General features: G+C 33.4%; 1 protein-coding gene across 3 annotated transcripts in view; it reads left to right on the top strand.

The window, feature by feature from the left end:
• LOC119642567 (diacylglycerol kinase theta) overlaps window positions 1–23,313 on the top strand; it is a 53,887-nt gene that overhangs the window by 17,910 nt on the left and 12,664 nt on the right. Inside the window, exons 2-17 of one of the 3 annotated variants that reach the window (XM_038041743.1) lie at window positions 6,738–6,817; window positions 6,874–6,976; window positions 8,328–8,434; window positions 8,506–8,590; window positions 8,696–8,896; window positions 10,865–12,346; window positions 16,532–16,804; window positions 16,868–17,004; window positions 17,067–17,356; window positions 17,425–17,746; window positions 17,812–18,041; window positions 18,101–18,249; window positions 18,332–18,598; window positions 21,686–21,977; window positions 22,033–22,189; window positions 22,273–22,380. In XM_038041743.1, the coding sequence (XP_037897671.1) occupies window positions 6,738–6,817; window positions 6,874–6,976; window positions 8,328–8,434; window positions 8,506–8,590; window positions 8,696–8,896; window positions 10,865–12,346; window positions 16,532–16,804; window positions 16,868–17,004; window positions 17,067–17,356; window positions 17,425–17,746; window positions 17,812–18,041; window positions 18,101–18,249; window positions 18,332–18,598; window positions 21,686–21,977; window positions 22,033–22,189; window positions 22,273–22,380 (4,283 nt within the window). The remainder of the gene's footprint in view (window positions 1–6,737; window positions 6,818–6,873; window positions 6,977–8,327; window positions 8,435–8,505; window positions 8,591–8,695; window positions 8,897–10,864; window positions 12,347–16,531; window positions 16,805–16,867; window positions 17,005–17,066; window positions 17,357–17,424; window positions 17,747–17,811; window positions 18,042–18,100; window positions 18,250–18,331; window positions 18,599–21,685; window positions 21,978–22,032; window positions 22,190–22,272; window positions 22,381–23,313) is intronic. The other 2 variants (XM_038041744.1, XM_038041746.1) reach the window with 2 other exon arrangements.

The raw sequence follows: 23,313 nt of genomic DNA, 5'->3' as shown, positions 1-23,313 counted from the left end.
AATTATATACTTGTATTTGTGTGCTCGTACCTTAGCGGCGATGGAACAAGAAATGCGAGGAAGGAAAAGATAATAATAAAAATTAAAGAAAAGAAAAAATATCACCTAAAACTTGTATCATGTAAACGTAAAGAGTATACTGCTTAATTGCAGATAGTTTGTCAAAGATTTCTATGAAAAACAAACGCACGCCACGGTCACCCAGCCAAGCTTAGTGTGTAGTTATCTATGTATTTATTCGATTTATATTTTGGAACGTATTTGCACAGTAGTTTACTTTGGTATTCATGCTGTTGGTACGGTGTTTTGCGCTGTTACTGTTACACATCTCCAGCGCTATGAATGAGTTCATTTATGACGTCAGAAAACTACAACATCAGGTCAGCGGCCTACTTTGTTTTTTTCTGCTCTTTTTGGCATCTTTCAGCGCAGCGAACAAATAAATAAAAATATATTTTCATTCGTGTATATTCGTAATTTATCCAAAAAGAGCGAGATGTGGTGAGAAAGGCAAAGAAAGGGGAAGCGCAGCAGAGAAAAATAGTAAGGCAGGGAGGGGAAAGGAGTAAATAAGAACGTCTTTCTATATATGCATATATGTATATATTTATGTTGCACGAATGCATGAAAACTTTACATAACTAGAAGCATTAACAGTATTCTTAGCGCAATTGTTTATGTATTTAGAGCTTTCTTTATTTTACCTGAAGCGTAAAAAATAGTCATATTATATTCTTCTGTCATCATTCCATCACTGATAGCCACTAAATTTTGATATAATCCGCAAATGAAACCTTTTTCTTATCTGTACAAGAATGTTAAATAATATTGTCACTCACGTCGTATGCGTAGTATAAACGCAACTTCAATATTCATGAATAGATATAACGCGTCTGAATTGCAAAACACGTATACGTCCGAAGTATCTGTAACAAACTTTCGTTAAAATGTCATTTTAAGTTAAAGGCGCATTTCCTTATATTAAAATTAAACGAATTGTTTTGAGATGTCAAAAAATTTATTTATGTTTTTTATTATTATCAAGCATCTGAAATTGAAACATTATGGATATTTTGTTTACTCGTTGGAATTCCTTAGAAACATTCACCAAGGATTTGATATCTTCTTAAATAATCGCAAATTGTAAAGTTATTAAGTGTGTGTATTAAAACTGCCAGCTACGAGATATCTCGTAGTGTGTGCTGCAATTTTAGATTAATTACAAATGGCCGTTTCAAATAAATAAAAATAGTATTATTTAACAATATTTTTATTATTGTTGCTGAATATGATAAACTCTAAAACAAGGATCAACGCAAAGTGCTGGCTTCTCAGGGCACAGTGGACAAAAATTAAGTTTTTTTTTTCTTTATACAGATTCGACATGGCTTTGTAGGCATTCTTTTTTTTTCTGTGGGAGGAAGATGTTCTAAATAATGAAAATCAGTTGCATTTGTATTACAGTTCCTGCTTTCTTTTGCATTGCTGTCGTCACCAAGTAAATGCATAATAACTGATTCCCTAAATTGAAGTAACGTCATCCTTTTATTCTTTCGATTTCTTTGGTTGTGAAACATGTGTGCATTGTGCAGGAAGATTTCCAAGTAATGTAGTACAGTTTTCTATGGAATGAGTAATATGACACAGGTTGGTCAGAGCGATCAATACCTGCCATTCCCAAAGTATAATCTCTGACTGTATCCTGTTTAGTCGAAATTTTTCCATTTTTGTTCTGCACTTGAACCATTTCACCTTTGTGCATGTTGGATATAGTCAGCACATTCCGCTTATCTTTCCATTTGTTGACCATAATCGATACTGATCTGAGCCATTCAGAGTCTCCTTGATTCAGTTTCTTTTTGACTAGATTTTCTAGATTTCCCTTTCGGTCAAATGTTAACGTGCCGCATACGTATGTTGATTTACTCGTGAAATTTTTCGCGACCCCAACTGAATTATAGTGGTTGTCCATATAAAGTTCATAACCACTATCCAGGAACCATCCATCAGAGCCAAAACGACATTTGAAGTCCACTTAGATCATCATATTTGCTAGCATAAATTTTCACTCTCAAGACGATTCCGTTAGGTTCACAAAGTTCATCCAGTTTGATGCCATATCATTATCACTACGAGATAACGCGTAAGTGGCAACTAGCACAGGAATTTTATTTAGTGACGCCAGCTACGAGTTATCTCGTAGTGTTTTTTTTTCAATAAAAATTACTGTAAATGATATTACAATATATTATATTAGTAACTTAATATAATTACATTTTGTAAACTTTCATGTATACTTCAAAATAAAACCTTGGAACCCAGGACAAGACGCTCTAAATATATTTGGCAGTCAATGGGTTAAGCAGTGTATGTTCACACTGAGTCTTTTTTTACAACCCAGCGAATCATTCAAGAGCAAAAATGTATGTTCGTCCATGTACTAATAGAAAATTTAAAAGTTACAAAAATTGAAGCAATATTTTAAATCATAAAACATACGATTCGCTTACAATACATAATGCAAGTGAAAATATTACGGTCGCCCAAGGCCAAACGTATCTAACCCACTACAATAATCGAAAGTTAAAAATTTTAGAGACCAATTAATATTTAATATTTTTGCCTTATAAAAACTTATTATTTGTAAGAATAATGGTAAATGCATATTTCATTAATCAACTTCCGAATGACTTATTAAACTCCAAAGTGTTATTATTAAAGATTATTTGAACTATTTCACAACGATTAATGAGACATCTTCGAATATTCAATAAAAATTACTGCGAATCAAATTTCAGAAATAATAATCCTATCCCAATCGAATTGCACTCTACATGTCCTTGTAGCTAATCAGTTGATCAATGTTATATACCTGGTAGTGACAGCTGTTTGCGTCTGAAATACACATTCTTCTGAGTTCTTCTTGGGTATGTAGGCGGGGAATGTATTTATCTGACACTAAAAACATTCTCCTTTCAAATTTTAGTTGGTATCCACTTGTAATTTTTCTTCATATAAACATATTTTCAAGATACGTTATTATAAGAGTACGTTCCGTACACATAGTCTGATCGTATTCATTATCAATAACCCTTTTTTTCGGCCGATGGACTAAAGTGCTTCAAAGATATATATAGATAATGTACATATACGTATGTAATTATAGTCATGGTGTTACTGTCATATCTATACGTATGTGGTATATGTGAATAGTGAAATGATATTAAGGGGTAACCGTATACATATAAGAACAACAATTTGCGGAAAATGTATTGAGAGATTTATTCAATTTGTCTTTTGTTCGCAATCAGTTATATTTGACTGCTAGCACCTGTCGCAAAGTTTTTAATTTCTTTGTGAGGGTGATCTTTGAAACTATATACAGTTTCATGGCAGTTGCTTGCGTTTTTGTAAACATATAGGAATGAATTTTTTCATATTTACTGCCTGTGAAGTTATGGTTTTGACTACCATGGCAGCATTACCGAACAAGGTACATGGCTCCAAGCACATGATCCAAAAGCAACCGGCCAACGATTCCAGACGGATACACCGCATATAAACATATAGCTGCTGTCTTACTCAATTTCTCCTTAAATTATTTCTTTAGTTTTTTAAATTAATGGACTTAAGATCCTGAAGGTACAGCAAAGAATAGCATTTTTTACGTAGCGTAAGTTGCAACCAAGTTGCTATCCAGCTACCAGTTTGTAAAGTTGAAAATGCAAAAAAAAAGTGTAAAGTGAAAAAACTGAATGAAAAAAGGTCCATTGGTTTATATACCGGCAGTGGGGATTTTAGTTTTTGTATTTTTTTGTATTTTTTTGTATTTTATTTGATTCTATTATGCGAAAGATGGCATCTTTTATTAATGTGCTGATACTGACATTGTGTTGACACTTTACCAGAAAACTCAAGGGAGAAACTATGACGACAACGTCGTACAGGAATAACGTGCAAACATAAGCGCACATGCAGAGCCAATAAAACCCTGAACTCTTTTGTATACATTGTGTACACTGTGTAGATATTTGCACTAACACTGACGCACACTTAGTTTCTATAAAATGCATTTAACGTTTGATATAAAAGGAGAAAGCTATCAAGTATGTTGGGAATAGAGTACTATTTTAGTAAAAAGCATAATAAATAAGTTCTTGCATGTGTGTATATGCATTTGTCTATGTATTTGTATTTAAGCTTATGAAGAGCATAACAATAATGTTATGTTTGCAAACACTGACTTTAGAGAATAATGAACTTGATGTTCATGATGAGACTGCCACTGAAGACGGAAAAACCTTATTTATGAGCTTCCCTGTCATCTCCACTGTTTCATGTCTTTGCCTTTGTCTCTTTCATTTTTTACTGTTTTTTTCTTTTTTCCTTTCTTTTTCGATTTTATACTAAATTCTATATTTCTCTCTCTCTCTTTTTGCGTCTCTTCCCCTCAATCGGCATACATACCTCGTATACATAAATAAAGCTTTTGTTGCTATTGCTACAATATTCTCGGTTTGTATATGCTTTCATAATCAATTCATTGACAACTAACTATTTTTAATGGCGATCTTGGAAAATGTCAATGAATTGCTTCGGCGCCCTTCTTCTGCGAACGCAAACGCAACTAATGTTCCCAAAGTTTCGTTTACGTAAATAAACGAATGCTGCTTTCTTTTTTTGTTTGCAAGTGAAGATTGAAGGGCGAAAATAATTTATACCATATCCATAACACTTGCGCATAACTGATAATGTAACGTTTGTATTTTTGTGTTATAAACATTTTTAACTTGATAGAATACAACAGTCATTATATATACATGCATGAAAAATAGTGTATGGATGTTTGTTAACTTATATCACTTTATGCGTGTATATGTATGTAATCCAGTTTATTATTTGACGGTAATAGATTTATTTTTAGACCCTTTTGACATTTTGCAAACATACATAAAAACAGTTCAATTTTTATTTTTTCTTGTTTTCTTTTTTTTATGCTTGAAGTACCGCTTTTGTAAAACGATGGCAACAAAAAAAAGAAAATTTATTCAAATTATGGGTGAACTTCATAAAAGTATAGCATACGACCGAAGAGTATAGCATACGACCAGAAAAGTATAGCATACAACCGGGATGATGTTCCTTTAAAAACGTTAAAGTTTCGAATAATTTAGATAAAAACGAACACACATTTTTAAATCACTTCAGATTAACTTCTGCAAGTAAAAACATTGTAATGGGTGGTCATAACCTACGCCATCCTAAACGTGTTTCAACATGTGTTGTTTATATAATGACTTTCAAATTAAGACATTATATGGGAAGTGGTCGAAAAAGTGGTCCGATCCGAACAATTGTCTATAGCGTTTCAAAAGACGTCAGTGTACCAAGTTGCATAAAAATATATTTGAATTGTTCGGCCTATCTCAAACCCTTCTGGGAGTTTTTGCATACATGCTCGAAACGGAATCATTTAATTTTCCATTTTTATGCATTGCTTTTGGAATTATTTTCTTGATATTTGAACTTTTCAAATTCTGCCACTCAATCATGGAACCATGGAAGTTGAATTACCACTTACATACTATCGATAATTTTCAGCAAAATTCATGTTCGTTTTATAAACGTGAAAATCTTCCTGAGTCGATTTAAAATGCTGCTTGTTCGAATACGCCATGAAAACGCAAAAAGCGAAAGCAAATGTCGTGGCATTCTAAAACAGGAAAACACAAAGAGAAAAATAAGACATGCGTCCCTGGTGTGAAACGAAGGGCACATACGATAACGTGGCTGTTTATTATAACATTACTTATTATTATTTATTGTAATGATACATGGATGAATTCAATAAATACGTTAGCTATTTGGAGCATACAGATTATATAAAATGTTGACAAAAAAACCTTTGTTAACCGTTGTTTTTTCATCACCTTCTGGGAACGAACGATTTCAACGTAGACTTTTATTATAACGCGAACGAGAGTCTAACACGTGGTGACTTTACAGCGCGGGCCCTGAAATTGCAAATCAGAACAACATTTTTAAATATGTTGTCCTAAATCTCATTTTTATTATATATACATATTTTTATTTTAGGCGATTATAATCGAATCGTTTCGAATTTATTTCAAGAGGAGAATAGCGCGAAAGATAAGAGAAAACAAAATAGTTCTCTTAGATAAAGTTTTTGTCTCGTAATCTTAATATCATACAAACCGACTCTTCTAAATTTTCCCTATTCGGGATAGTCAGCAATACACTTAATGGGATCTCTTTGGTACATTTCTACATGTTGAAAAGGGCGTATGAAATTTAATATGCACTCGGCCTTTGTTATGAAAACTCATAGTTCATTATACACGTGGGCCGTTTTTTACTTATTTTATGAGCGGCAGCGAGGTGATGCCCAGGTTTGTTGATAGAAATTCGAACTAAATAAAGCAACACATTAAATAATTGCTAAAGAATTTGAATTTTTAAATGAAAAGTTCGATGAAAAGCTGGCAGCCATATACTATGGAGCCTAAATTATAATCATAAACTAAATATAAATCATTTGGTTCAGGCTTTGTCAAGCCATCAAGTATTACTGAGAGGGTGTCTATAGTAAAAACTATAAATATATTCAATATGTCTTTAATATCGTGCCAGGGAATTGCTACAACATTTTAAAAAGTTATCGTTTAATTAATTATTTGAACTGAATCTATTTTCTATTTATTTATTAACTATGACAGTTTGTAACTTTATAATACACGAAAGATGCGTTTCAAACGTTGTAACTCCGTGCTCTGGTATAGCGCCCTGTATTATAAAGGTAAGTGCTTGTCTCATTTTGTTACTTAAAATCAAATCAAAAAAAATCTATTTTAGAATCCTGTTGCACATTGTTGGTCTGAACCTACGCATCATCGAAAAAAGTTTTGCACAGTATGTCGCAAACGTTTAGATGAAACGCCGGCCGTACATTGCTTGGGTAAGTAAATATTGAAAAGTTATTTAAAAATTCGTAAAATTGAAATTTCATTATATGAATTATCTATGTTAATCAAAGGAAAAGAAAAACCTTTAATTGACTTATACAAAGCTTACATCATAGTAATTAAGGTGAAAATATAGTTAAAGTCCTTGATAATGTATCTTTGCCTAGTAATAACAGAGTGGGATTGGGCAAATCACGTTTTATCGATTCAGAATCACTTCCTGAATCGATCTGAGCTTGTCTGTTCGCCTGTTCGTCTGATTTCATTGTGCGTATTATTTTGCCGCAATTTTTGAGATACCACTGGGCAATACTCGTTCGGAATAGCACTTGTTACAACCAATGTTTTATTGTTCCCGTATAACGCAAACAAAAAAATAGATTTTTTTCGTGGATAGAGTGGAAAAAGCAAGGATTTCATATTTTGCCAGAAATATAGGAAAGCTGCTGCGTAACAATGTAATAACTATTATTTTTATACCCTAGCCCGCTTGTTTTACAAGAATATATGCAATTTACGAGGATCTACGCTACACTTAGAAAAACTTGAGGTAGACCCAACTTCAATGATACCGGTCTGAGCTTGTCTCTCCTCCTGTCTGCCTTGTTTTCTTATGTTCAACTAATAGCCCGCAGTTTTTGAGACATTTTGTTGAACTTTGGCATATCGAATGTGTTTTGGCCTAAGGGCGACCGCTGATATCAGATATTTTATGACGAGCCGCGACCCACTATAATCTCCTTACTTGCCCATTAATCTGCCTGTCGTGAACACATTCTTTCGCAAGGAAGACACCTCGCAAAGCTGTAACCGCTGCTATTAAATGATTAAACCATTATTTATAGCTTTGTTTGCGTTATTGCTTTCTTACTCTTTCAACATATTTTAGCACCTTTGATGGGTCAATTTTTCGAAATCGGATTTTAAACGTCGACCTTCTCTCGCATTTATTTTTCGTAGTGAATAAAGTTAACGGCTTAAACGAAATAAGATAGTCGATTTGGCTTAAATAATAACTATTATAAATTGATATAAAGTTTTCGTGCCCGTAAACGAGAGATATGTGGTTTCTATTCGCAACCATCATACTGCGACTAATACGCCAGTGACCCTACAAAACTTATAAATGATTGATTTGTATGGATTTCTAATTAACTAATATAAGCATGTATTTCCCCCTCTCGTTCGTCCAACTGTCGCCTCTCGTTGAACTGTTCACAACTCTACGCCAATTAATAAAAAAATTTTCTACAACCGTAAAACATCATTTTGATAATTTTTAACGAACAATTTTAATGAATGGTTTTTGAATTCGTTTATTGCTCCATTTATTTCATTTTACAGTTTGTGATTATTTTGCCCATATTGAGTGTCAAGACTTTGCAGTGCCCGATTGTACAGAGAATGCTACATATGTGCCCGGCAAGGAGTTGTTAAATGTTAAGCACCAAGTAAGTGCTTTTATCAAATTTCTATTATCTATTTATAAAAACGAATTTCTATTAAAACCAACCAACTGAAGCATCATTGGCGAGAAGGCAATCTACCATCAACGTCCAAATGTGCTTATTGCAAGAAAAACTGTTGGTCTTCAGAATGTCTAACAGGTAAATAAGAAAATATTTTAATAATTCGTGCAAAAGATTGCAATTTTTCTTCACTATGAATTTATTTTGTTTGTGCTTTCTTTACCTGGTTATTTTATTTCAAAGGTTATCGTTGCGAATGGTGTGGTATTACTACACACGGTGGATGTCGCGTGTACCTGCCAACCGAATGTAATTTTGGTGTTTTACAACCTATTTACTTACCTCCACATTCAGTTTCAATACCACGTACTGAGGTGCCAATCGAGGCAATTATTGGCGTACAAGTGAAATCAAAATCAAGTCTTGTTCGCGACTATTCGTGCCGTAAGTAATAAAAAGTTTTGTTCTCTTTTTCACTTTTAGTGATAATTAGGCACATTAAGACACTCTTTTTATATAACTTTTGCAAGTACGTTTAAGCCAGAACGTGTTTTAATCAGTTTCGTATTCAAATCGCGGTATACATATATATGTATAAATATATGCAAATACATAATTTTTAAGATTTTATATATATGTAGAAAGAATCTACAATAGACTTTTTAACATACAAAGTATATCACCCAGAATCATTTCGTTGAAAACGTTTACACTTTCCTATCATTAAGAATCATCCCATGTTTAAAAAAAAAAAGAACTTAACACTTTTATTAATTGATTGTTGTTTTGTTTAGCGATAATAATATATATGTATGTATGTGTTCCGTCATATTCATGATCATAATATTCATGAAAGCACAGGCCAACTTCATATCCCATAGCATAAAACCCGAACCATAATCTAGTTATAGACAAATACAAATTCATATTATTATTTTGTCTAATGTACGTGAGTTACTATGATTTTTCTTTTTAATAGATTGTATCCAAAAGTATTTTGCAATTATTTATTAAAAATTTACTTCTACTGAAAAACCATTACAAATTTTAGTAATTTGGAGGTAAATTTCCTTCCAATATTTTTATATTCAAAATTTTAATAGAATTATTCTTATGAATTTTATCAACATCCTCCAAAATTTCCTTCTATTCTGAAACATATTTATGTAAATTCTTTCGCGTTTTCATCTCTGACGAACAGGCAGAATCTCGATCTTTCTATAAAAGTTTACACCACTTGTGGTCCCGGGTATATTAAGTTTGTGCGAACGTATCACCCAGAAGAACTTGAGATAGCCCCATCTTTTATTATACCGGTTCATTCAGAAGCAAGTTTTGAAGTTTTCCTGTCCGCCTGATTTCCGTCCATGGTTAAATAGGTGTGAAAAATTAAAATAGGATGTGGCAAATTTTTTCATTTCTCTGCCAGATAACGGTTGGTCCAGAAAATTAATCTTTATATGGAAGAGAAACCTAATTTTCAATACTTCTTGATGAATCTTAATTTGTGCATAATAATAATGCGGAAACCATAATTTTAGCCAAGTTGGACAACGGAGGTCTACTTTTTAAATCTCACCTCATGAAAAGGTCTTAATGAAAAATAAACTCTTATAAAGCAAAATCGCCCAATCCTTGATATGTCCTTTACTTAGACACCAATCGTATAAAGGGACTCTCACGAAACCAAATCACTTCCAAGGCGACAACGTATTATGACAAAAACGAACAAATGTGTGTATAAAGTGAACCGATGTAGGGTGTCTAATAGTCGATTATGGTGTTCTTACTTGTTTTTTTTTTCTGTTATTAAATAAATCCTCTGATATTCGTATGAAGTACTCCTTTACTTAGTTACTTGCAAAATGCTAAGCTTAGAGATCAAAGCTAATTGTAAATTTGCGCTTATACTATTAATATAGCTGTGTTTATATCCGTAAAAGCAATCGAGTAGGTGTAGAAGGAACGGTATGATAAATTTGAAAATTATCGTTAATTTTTGATCGTATACATATAAAGTATCATAAGTTATTCTCTCAATCTTTCACATTACGGAAATTATGAAAAATTTGATCTCGAAGATCTTACCACAAAAAAGTTGAATACGATCTATAGAGAATTTCATTAAGTTTTTCCTACATGCTTGCAATTATTTCATTTTGAAATTTCCATTCTTTCTTTCCTGTGTGGTTTTTTTTTGATTTTTCAAAAAAAAATTCGATTAGTTTTTATTAATATTGATCTGATATTATTTAAAAAAAAAAAAAACTTTCAAATTTAAGTTTACAAATTTTACTTATTTTTATTTATGTTTTAATTTTTATCAATTAAAAATAAAAAAAAATCTTAATATGATTTTTTTGGATAAAAATTGAAAAATCCCAATAAAAAACATATTGCAAAAATATTTAGCTATGTTCAATGACTACGAAAAACAGAAACCCGTTACAATGAAAATAACAACATCAATTTGCTCAACAAATGTTAGCGTTGCTGCAGAAAGCACAGCTTCTCAATTAAGTTTAAGAGAACTTTTATCGATTGAGAGACTACGACGTGAACAATCAAAACAAAATTTTTTTAACTCTTGTTCTACTGCGCCATCATCGACAACCTCGCTAATTTATCCAACAATACCAACTAATAAGTATAATAATGGTAACGAAAAGCGACGAAGAAATTTATCCCAGTCCTCAATGACTTCGTTACCACGGAAACAAACGCTAAGCAATAGTGAAGATGAAGATATTGGCATCCTTAGCGGCGTTGATTTCAGTGATGAGAATGAGTTTTATGATAATGAATTCCACCAAAAATCGAATGTCTGGCATAAACAAAGACAAGCCGCAGCTACCAGTGGCATAGCTAGTGATTTCAGTATAGAAGGGGCTTGCAGCAGCCAGGATGGAGGCAGTGATATGGATGACGAATCGTTTTTCCAACGAGGTTTCTATGAAATCTCAGACACTAGCAGAGAAATAATCAACACTGAAGACATCGATATTAATTTAAAAAATTTAAATGCAACTAACCTAAACTATAATAATAATAATAATAAAAAAAACACTTCAGTAGGTAAGAATAAAAAAGAGCACAATCTGTCTTTGTCAACGACGATAATGGGAAAGAAATCGTACGATTCGTGCCTTAAATCCGTGCTATCTTCAACAACAGACACTGCCTTGGATGCGACATATCCTTCCTCTCGAAAGATCGGTGCGACTGCAAAATTAAAAACTATGTTTACGCCTACGAAATCATATTCAAAAGTTTCTAGCTCGCCAAATTCCAGCGACTATTCATTAACTTCACGCAAACCTGATACGACGAGATCATGTCAACAGCAACCCTCACCAGTTAATCAAAATAAATTGTTTCGAGAGCCACGCCAGAGATTGCATTTATCAAGTTTGGAAGCACCTTCTAAAAAATATTCCCGTTTCTTTAAGCGACGACGTTCAAAACGTTCAAGAAGTAGACTAAAAAACATTAACTCGAGCAAATCGAATAATTTAAATGCGATTTCACAAAATATTAAAATTATCATACAAGACGAACATGGAAATTATCATCCTTACGATGATAGTTATGATAGTTTGAGCTATGGACGGAGAAGATGCAATCCAGAGGCAAGCGATGACTGCGAGGTTGATGAAGAGAATGATGAAGACGATGACGAAGATGATGAGAATATTTTACGAAGCTATATGGATAACCGCTCAAGACCTCTATCCTGCCACAGTATCCGTCAGAGTGGTGACCTAGGTCATTGCGGCAATAACCGAAACCAGTCACAGCCGCCCGATGATAGCAAACATGTTTTTGGCCGTTTTTTGAAACGGATGCGTCGTTTTTCAATCGGTTGGCGGAGAACAAATTATCATAAACGCAGAGGTGATTTATTTCTATATAATTTTTAGGTTATTTTTTCAGTTACATTACATAAGAAAACTAATCTTTGTGTTTTTTATACCCACCACTGGGACATCGCTTTTACCTCTGGATTCTACATTGGAAATTCCCGCGAAAAATGTATATTCCTGATAAGCAAGAGATTTCGGAATAACTTAGTCACGTCCCTTACCTTTTGTCCGTTTATTCCTCCACCTATTAACGAAGATGTCAAATTCGGAGTAGTAAAGCAAGGTAAAAAGCCTGTTGTCCATGAAATTTAATATCCTATATCTCTTCTCAATGATTTCTTCAAACGGCGATCATAGGTTGTCAAAATGGTCTGGTCCAAACCATTTTTAATAGGTTTGTTCTTAAGCCAAACTTTCTCAATGTACTCGAAAGTTGCGAGCAACATGGCCACACATCGAAAGAACCGATGGACACATAAGCTTACGATACTAATAGATGTTTCTATACCAAATTTCGAAGTAAAGAGCACCTAATGGAAAAATAATTGAAATTTTTCTTTTCTATACAGATCCGGATTGGTAAAATGGTAGAACAGAGGTATTTAATCTATAGTGCTTCCCGATTGACGTGTTTTTTATTGAAGCACAAAAAGTGTACAGCAAACACAAACTTTAATGTCGGTTCATTCTTTAGAGGGAGCAATTTTAATACTTATTTGAAGGTTTATGCTTACAGGTCTTGTGTTCTTTAAGTACCTTTGATTTTCACGTCTCTGTACAGGTTACTTTAATGAAAGTCGCTGCACGCGGACCTCGCTTAATCCTATCGTCCCGACATCTTATCCATAAGTTGTTTTTGTACTTTATACCACAAATAATCATCTATTATCTGTGGTGTCTTCCCCTAATCTTTAACAAAATTAGTTAATTTTTTTGATCAACTAAATGCGATCAAATACATTCTGAAGAAAAAGGATGGCGGATGACGATTTAAATTTTTCCATACGAAATTGAACACTTTTTTGGATAGCAATAACCATCATAAACGAGGTTTTTCGCATGAAAGGTTAGTGGGAACGAGAGTGCCGAAATAGCTTAAACGTATACGACTTCATAAAATTAGTAGACTTACTGGTTCGACGACGTAATTGCAAAAGAAACAAAGGAATATGCGAAATTTTTTTGAATAGTAAAGCAAGTGCTAGTGATTATTGTGTATTTTTCGTATAATTTGATAATCAAAGAATGAAAAGTTTGGTGGTGGGTATTGGAGAGTTCGGTCCAGGCCATATACAATTTCTTTTTTGTTTTTATTGTTTCCCAGTTTTTGATCTTTTGCATTTTTTGCACTTTTTATTTCCTTCTACTAATAAGAATTTTTTATTTCATTTTTATACCCATCACCAAAGGATGAGGGGTACATTACTTGTCCCAAAACGTTTGCAATGCCCCGAAGGAAGCATCAAAGGCTCGACAAACTTCATATATTTTCGTTCAGCATCAAAATCTAAATCGATTAAACGCGTCCATCTGGCCATTTGTCCATCTGTGCGTCCGTCCGTCTGCGTAATGTCTGTTCTAAATATTCTCCTGATCGCAAAACTTAAGCTGTCAACTTCAAATTTGGCAGAAATATTAAAACTTCTTGCACGCAGATTGGTGTTGAAAATGGGCCAAATCGGTCGAAGAACACACCCACAGCATCACGGAAACAGAGAACACCTCTATTTTTCAAAAGAATAAAAAATTGCAACTTTGCTTGTTACTCATAGACTACTGCAGATAAATGTATAAAAAATTGAATACATATTCTATAGGCCGTAAATGTATAAAAATTATTTGCGAGTTTCAAATTTGGAATGCATTTAAACTCTGACTGTTCATCCGTCCATCTATCTGCCTGTACAACCATGTAGTATTGTGGTAAACATTCTCAAATTAAAGAATATAAATATATCGCCTATAAATTATCAAAAGAATTTTAAAATTATCTAAACTTGTCAAAGAATATTTCTGCAACACCCACATGCCTATGCCACAAAAACTTTTATTTTGAAAATAGAAAAAATCAGCCGTGCCCCCCTCCATATTATAAAGCATCAAAATTTAAGGATAACGGTGATGGATATAAAAGATTCGGTGACGAACGAATATAATTTTCTTCCTTATTTATAATAATATGCATTTGTTTATCTAATTTTAATTCCTTTAAACAGTTAGTTCACTTTTTAGTTTAATTTTTTTTCTGAATACTAATTAATATTGATTTTTTAATATTGATTTTTTATAACAGCAAATAATCATTCATACATACATAATTTCTCTGAAACTAAAATGTAAAAATGATGATAATGTTAATAATTATCAATTTCGCAACTAACATAATCTATATGTGTCTCTTAACACAATTCTCTTACACTTATACATTGTATTCCGCGCTTTCTTCGTAATCATCAGCAATACTTGAAAAATAAGCCCTTTATTGATGCATGAAGATCAAAAAACCTTTATATGCATGAAGTTTATGAAATATAGGCTGTTCGCAAGGAAGATTTACCGGTTTTCATAAACAGACCATAACATTTCATTCGCATGGGGAGGATATATACGAATATCTTAAAATCCAAACTCTTTGAAATTGAAGCCAAAGTGAAGTTGAGAAAATATTTTTTATTTTTAATAGTTTCCTTCGGGTTTTTGCGTATTTTGATAACTTGATTCTTTCGCAAACGCGCTACTATATTAACAACATTCCATGAAATAAATGTTCAAGCAAAATGTAGTAAGCCGTCGTCAACATCTCAGGCGCAGTTATTTTTCATTCGTTTATGTCGTCGTGAGCAGAGCGAGAACAACTGTCATATATCCTCTACATTCTCTATTCATAATTTTTGTTATCGGATGAAACTGTTTCTAAAAGCAAATCATTTACTCGTGTCATTGTCGAAACGTCAAACACAGTATACTCTTCAAACAACCTACTTAATTCTTTAAGCCACCGTACGCATCTCTATCACAAGCGCCGTATTCTTTCGGCATAATTTGCGGGAGTGCAGTAATGCATTCATTCGTTCCACTATTGGCAGCTGGGCGTAGTTTCCTCCGCTCGTAACCTACGTATAACTGTTATTGTTAACATGTCCACTGTTATTGTTATTGTCCACTCTATCTTAGAGCAATCCGTTTGCTAGTCGCGTCAACGGCCCCACTTCGAGCACAATAGCGATGCTCTCACGGAGCAACTAATTCTCTCTCTCTCTCTCTCTCCCTCTCTCTCTCTATCCATCTATCCATCTATCTATCTATCCATCTATCCATCTATCTATCTATCTATCTCCAGTAGAACGGCAGAATTCTCTAAAATTAATTCATTCATTAGGACCATCGCTCACATCTCCAACACAGCTCCCGTGACAGAAAATGTTTTTCATAGCAATTTCGTTAACTCGCGAATATTATCAAGTCATATACTGAGCCATGACTAAATGATTGAAGGAGAGATAAAGTAAACCTTCGAAAAAAAACAGACTAAAAGAATGTACAAATAACATAACCTCAAATAATATCTATCCAAAATTTTGTACTAATTGATCGGTTTGACTTCGACGAAGCATATTGACAATTAAAACTTTTTGACTAAGTTTGGTTAAATCTATATCTCTGTCAAAAGTGAAGCGTCCAAATTGCAGCGAAATGAGTCAGCTGGTAAGCCTTCCTGGCGAACACGCACTATAAGCTAAGCGTGGTGACGTTTGTTAGAATACAATATAAAATTTTTTCCCGTGTAAAAAGAAAGTGTTCTTGCAATTGTTCAATGTGTTTTTATCGTAATATTATTAGCCAATGTGTGTGTTGCAATGAAAAATACTTTTGCCTTAGTTTTAATATAATTGAATGATTTTTTAGCTAATTAGAATAAAGTAAAATAAAAAATAAAACTATTAAAACCCTATAATGAAGATTTAAACACCATTCTACTTATCTTACTCTCTTTTTCGTTTTTGATAAATCTATTCTCTCTCTCACTCTCTTGCTCTCTCTCTCTCTCTCTCTCTCTTTCTTTCTTTCTTTCTCTCGCTCTCTCTTTCTATCTATCTATCTATCAATCTATCCATCTCTCTGTTTCTCTCCCTCTCTTTCTTTCTCTCTCTATCTTTCTGTCTTTCCCGCTCTCAATTTGCTTTTCATTTCTGGCACGCGGCTTTTTCATAAACAGCACGAAGTATATCTGAAGAATTTAGCAGCGGCGATACACCATGTGCTAAGGATGAAGAATCATCAGTTGGTAAAATTGAATCGCTTTACTTTGGGGGAGGCGTTGCTGGTGTTAGTGCAGGTTCCATTAGCGTTGGTGGCGCTGGTGTCAGTAGTGCAGCGGGCTGCAGTACTGCTGGCTCATCAACGCATTATCGACCAGAATCATCTAGTGGCCATAAATCGGATAAGGAGAAAGAAAAAAAGGAAAGAGAACGTGAAGAGAAGGACATCGGTAACGCCTCAGTTTTTGATTCAAATTTAGGAAATAGTTATAAAATATTTATATCGTTTTTAGAAACTGTTAAAGTTTTCGATGGCAACAATTCGTTTAAACGTCAACTATATCGAGTAATTATAGTGCCGCGCACGTACACACTCGAACAATTATTGACCACTGCTTTAAGAGCATTTCACATAACACGAGATCCAAGTGTAAGTTATTAATACGTACTAAAAACAATACGTGAAAGAAAAAAATGTTGTTCGTTTCGTAGGCATTTTATTTAACTGATTTATATGCTCCAGCTGGAATGGAAGACACTCCATTACAGGATCCAAATCCTGTACAAACTTTAATACACTTAGAGGGGAAACGGCCAGCGATATATCTCAGGTTTCACGATAAAGAAAAAGGGCATGTTCGCGTGTATCCCGGTAAATTGCAATGTTCTTTGGAAGATCCTTACGTCAGTGTTCCTGTAGATAACACAACCACCATTAAAGATTTAATACGTGACGCTTTAGATAAATTTGGTTTACAAGACAACCAAATAGAAGACTACAGGCAAGATTTTTTCTATCAAACTTGTGCTTTAATGATTAATGATAACATTTTTCTTTGTTTCGTAATAGATGTTCCGAAGTATTACTAGATCGTGGTGTTACTGAACGCATATTATGCTGGAATGAACGTCCCTGGGATATTATGAAACATTTGGGTAAAGACTCAATACGTCAAATGGAATTGATGCGTTTCTATATGCAGTATAAACAAGATCCTCACGGTCCAAACATAGCTTTATTCGTTGGAAATTTACCACCCGGCCTATCACAGCGTAATTATGAGCAAATCTTAAATCGTTATGTAACCGATGAAAATAAATTCACTAGTATTGGTCCTATCTATTATGAATACGGTTCGGTAGTACTGACCTTTGAAGACTCACAAAAAGCGGTAAGACTTGTAATAATAAATTTGATAAATAACAAATAGTAAAGGGGTCTTGTTCCTTTAATTAGGTGCGTGCTTTTTATAATCTACGGGAAACCATAATTGAGGATAAGAAATTATTAGTTTTACTATTACCCAATATTGAGCCAAGTATGGTGCCATCGGATGTTAGGCCGTTATTAGTGTTCGTCAATGTTAAATCAGGGGGCTGTCAAGGTTTGGAATTAATATCAAGCTTTAGAAAGCTATTAAATCCATTCCAAGTGTTCGATCTGGACAATGGTGGACCATTGCCAGGGTAAGTGGAAGCATACTTAACAATTTACGCGAAATGACTGTCCTTTAATTTGCTTACAGTTTATATGTATTTCGTCAAATCGCCAATTATAAAATATTAGTTTGTGGCGGTGATGGTACTATTGGTTGGGTACTGCAGTGTCTTGATAACGTCGGACAAGATTCGGAGTGTTCTAGTCCACCGTGCGCCATAGTGCCTTTGGGTACTGGTAAGTTTTGTTGCTTGTGCTTATATATGCTTCCGTTTCTGTGCTATATAATATGATTTTTGATTCTTCTTCCATTTGTTAGGCAATGACTTAGCACGTGTTCTCTGCTGGGGCTCTGGCTACACTGGCGGGGAAGATCCTTTAAACCTTTTACGCGATGTGATTGATGCGGAAGAAATTCGTCTTGATCGTTGGACGGTTGTATTTCATCCGGAGGAAAGACCTGAGGAACCGGCAATTAAAGCGCCCTCAAATACCACCGGTAAGAAGAAGAAGGCTCACCAAGCACACTTATCGCAACAAACAAATCAGCATCATCAATTACCGGCCATAACGAGCGATATATCAGGTCTTTTGAAAAATATTTAAAGTTTATCAAAAAAAAAAAAGTATTTTTTGTATTCCACCACAAGTACGCAGAAGTGTTTGTGTCATTGTACGTTTCTCTGCTTTTCCCTTGCTCCCGTCCTGCTTTCTTTTCCTAATCTTTGTATTTGTTTAATACATTTACAATTAAAATCTTTGTAATAAATGGAATGAATTTTTACGCGAATGTACTCCTACTGTTTACTACGCTTCACTTTAATATTTTTAAGCAAAAGAAAAAAGAATTATTCCAATAATTTCTAGCTCATTAAACAGAAAGAAAGACAAACAAATACAATAATGGTCACTACATGTACGTAAACGCGTGTATGTATGTAATTGAACATGCTGCTTTGTTTCGATGTGAATACAAATCAAAATAATGTACATATGTGCATAAATATTTATTATATAAACACATACATATGAACAACTATTTAAACGCATGCTTCATATCAACTAAGCTTGCCTAAGAAAACTGTAATATAAACAGTCAGAACAGAAAATCTTCATATTAATTACTTTTCTCTATCAACTGATTGCATAATTGGTTTTCCGAAAGTAATCTAAACTTATTTGAACTCATTACGTACATTTGAGTCATTATTATTATCGAAACGTCAACCAATTCTGAGTTTGCTTTGTCGCAAAGCAGATTAGTAACAATTTTAATAGAGTTAATACAAATTCAACTGTTCTAGCGAAATTGAAATTTCACAACTGTTTCCATAGCTATGAAATGCTTAAGTCACGTCTATTAACTAAAGGAAACATTACTAATTATTTTCCACAATGCTTATTCTAAAATAATTTAATCCATATCTAATTTAAAATAATATTCCAAAATCCTAAGGATTTTATGTCACTATCTCTTTAAATACAAAGCAACATTTTGTCGCATATTACAGTTAATTATATAATTTATTTCCAATAGAGCGCTCAAACTTGCGCGTTTAGACATAATGCACAAAAAAGGGTTTAAAAAAATGGAAAGTTGTTGAATATTCTTTTCACTAATGTAGAAGCAATGAAAGATTTCAATTTAAGGCTTGTCGCAAAAATTTATCGTTATTATCAAAGATTGTTCCGATAGGCTAAAGGCTGGATACTATTGGTTAGCAAAAAACTTTCGTTTACATCATTTTTATATTCATCACTGAAAAATGAGGGGTATATCCATTTTGTCAAAACATCTGCAACGCCCAGAAGGAAGCTTCAGACACTGCACAAAATGTATATGTAAATGCATATATGTTCTCAAAACAGCATCAAATTTTGAAATGATTTAAACAAGTCCGTTTGTGTAATGGTTGCTGTAAGCATTCTCATGGCCGCAAAAAACAAAGTTTGGCAGAAACAATGGCGGTTCTTGTACGCGGGTTGGTAAAGAAAGTAGTCCAAATTACTTCATGAACACGACAGCAGTGAGAACGATTCTATTTGTCGTAAAGAATAAAAATTTTTTTTTTTTGGTCATTACTCATGAATTAAAGTAAATGAATCTAGAGTAGTTTGATAGCGTATTCTACGGGCGATTTTCTTCTGTTTTAGTCGTTTTTGGGACAGCGATGATGGGTATAAAAGATTCGGTCACGACCGAATATAAATTTCTTATTTGCCTTTTATTAGAAATTATTTACTTAAGCATTGAAAGCATGCACTAAGTTTCAGCAAATTTTCTAGGAGAATTGAACGTATATCACGAGATTCTTACCGGCTATTGCAAATTCCCCTGCCCTTCCCCTTCCCGCTCTCATCACTATTTAATTTCAGGCCCATATCCGCTAGGGATTGTAACTTAAATTTTCCGCTTTCCAAATGATGCATTGAGAGTTGAGTATTTAAACACAAATAGCGGGACCATTAAATCGAACGTACCCTAAATGAAAAAATATTATTCATGGGGTCTCTAATGACAATTTCAAGTTGTACAAACGAAAACATATATTTTATGCATACCGACATTTCAATAACGATGGTTTCTTGTCCCTGCAAAAGAAGGACTTACAAAAATTCTGTTTACTTTCGCAACTCTGCCAGGATGCGTGCCACTCTCGTGTCGCTGCCTCCCCACTTCACGATAACACGTTTAGGGGATATGTCCTAAGTGATTGGTCCTACCAAAAAACATTTAAAAAATGGCATTATTTATTTTATATTATTTTTATGCTCACCACCGAAGGATGAACCCGTCTTGCTGTCAATCTGTGTAATGTCTGTGGTAAGCATTCACATCGCCTGCTTCAAACAAAGATCCGAAATTCTTGCACGCACATTGGTATTGAAATTGAGGCAAATCGATCAAAGGACTCGATCACAGTACGGTACAACCTAAGGATACCTCTGTTTTCAATAGTAAAAAGAATTTAGTTTTATGGTCATCATTTATAAACCATACCAGATACAGAAATATAAACTAGCATTTAGATTCTATGCAGCACCCATACAAAAATAGAGAAAATCGCCCATGCCTACTAAGTATTAAAACACATTGAAATATATACACTCGTATAAAAGACTCGCTCGCTGTTTTTACTTATTAAATAAATTTATAATATGAAATAAAGATTATTTGAAACGATTGACTAAATCGTTGCTGCTGCTGGCTATCTAATATTACAAAGTTGATGATACCATCGGAAAAGGCTATCCACCATCATATCATATCTTATCGGTTTGTGTCCATACTTTGCTTGTATTCCTGCCAACAAAAGTGTAATTTCTCAATAAAGAGCAATAATATAGAACGTCTGAATACAGATATTCTCTAACTAGGATAATCGCATGTTTAAACTTATTTAAACCGATTTTGCCTATTTCTTTAATAAAAAAGCAATACATACTCACACATATGTATATAAACACAGAAAAAAAAAAAAAAATATATATATATATGTATATATATATATTTCAAGAAATTTCGATGTATTTCTCTCTCTCCCACTGTTGCACATAATTGATACATATAAATGAAAACAACGAAATTTCTTTCTTACCTACCAACTCGCTAGGTCAAAAAAAAAAAAATTATGAAAAAGTCTGTTTAAACGTTTATTCACTTTGTTTTTAGGAGGTGGTGGTGCTCAAAACGAAGATAATTCTCAAATATTTGTTATGAACAATTATTTTGGTATTGGTGTCGATGCAGACCTCTGCTTAGATTTTCATAATGCGCGGGAAGAAAATCCAAATAAATTCAATTCTCGTTTACACAACAAAGGCTATTATGTAAAGATGGGCTTACGAAAAATTGTCGGACGTAAAACTGTTAAGGAATTGCACAAGGAATTGCGCTTAGAAGTTGATGGCAAAGTTATTGAACTGCCACCCGTCGAGGGTATAATTATATTGAATATTTTAAGGTAATGAAAAAAGTTAAAACAAAGCAAAAAAAACTTAAAAATTCTTATAAAATAGTTGGGGTAGCGGTGCCAATCCTTGGGGTCCTGATAAGGACGATAACTTCACTACACCCAATCATTATGACGGTGTTTTAGAAATTGTCGGCGTTTCCGGTGTAGTGCATTTAGGTCAAATACAGTCGGGTATACGTACCGCTACACGTATTGCTCAAGTGAGTTACCAATCGTAAACGAAAAATTAACAAAATTTTTATTAGACATTTTCTATCCTTCTTTTTTTGTTTTGATCTTTAAGGGCGGTCACATCAAAATACACTTATACTCCGATATGCCTGTCCAAGTTGATGGAGAACCTTGGGTACAAAGTCCCAGTGACGTCGTCGTCTTGAAATCAGCCCTCAAGGTAGGTGTTTTCTCGTCTCATCAAATAGTTTCTAAATAATTTTGTTAAAAATTTAAACAAATTTTTTTTTTTAATTAATTAATAAAAACTGCATGCTCCTGCTATCTTCGTCAAAACTGTTTCATCTATGTGCGCATGCTAAGCTTCTCTATATTCCTTTTTACAAAATTTCCTTTAAAATAAAATTTTGGCTTTTTATTTAGTTTACATTTCAGTTCATTTATTAAAAAAAAAAAAAAAAAAAAAAAAAAAAACGGTCATTTAAAGAGAAAATCTTATTAACGTCATTAATAAAATTATTATTTGATTGTAATCTTGTTTAATTATTTTTTATCATTTATTTCCTTTAGTTTCTGTTAACAGAACAAACCATAAGTTGAATTAACCGATTATACTCTCAGAACTCAACACAGAACAAACATTGTTGTAATCTTTTTATTGCAAATATGTGTACTTTAATGTTTTGTATAAAATCGTAAATTATATGGCAAACAAAAAAAAAGCAGAGTAAACAAGTAATTATTAACAGCTTTTAATAAGTAATAATAATAATAATAATAATAATAATAATGAAAGAATGAGCGGACGCATTTTACATATATAATCTCAAAAATTATGTCATGGCGCTTTGTTTTTAATAATTTGTTTCCTCTATTTGGAAGCATTTTAGGCACTTTACGCTTTGATAAGCGTGAAAGCGTTTTTGAAATTTCTTCAAAGAATTGCTGAATAGCATTATGCAGACACGTTTGCTATTGATTGTGACGTCATGATATCACTTTTTAAAACAAAGCCTTTTTTACGTAATGGCACCATCAATCGACATTGCGAACGAAATCTTTGACCAAACTGTCGATATCGTCGCCAAGGATAATCTTGCGATGAACAATCATTTGCTTTTAGAGCTTATGCACTCTCCACGCAAGTTCACTA

Source organism: Glossina fuscipes, unplaced genomic scaffold, assembly GCF_014805625.2.
Source record: "Glossina fuscipes isolate IAEA_lab_2018 unplaced genomic scaffold, Yale_Gfus_2 226, whole genome shotgun sequence".
NCBI classification, from domain to species: Eukaryota; Metazoa; Arthropoda; class Insecta; order Diptera; family Glossinidae; genus Glossina; species Glossina fuscipes.
Note: the sequence above shows the minus strand (reverse complement) of the source record. Positions and strands in the feature narration are given on the sequence as shown.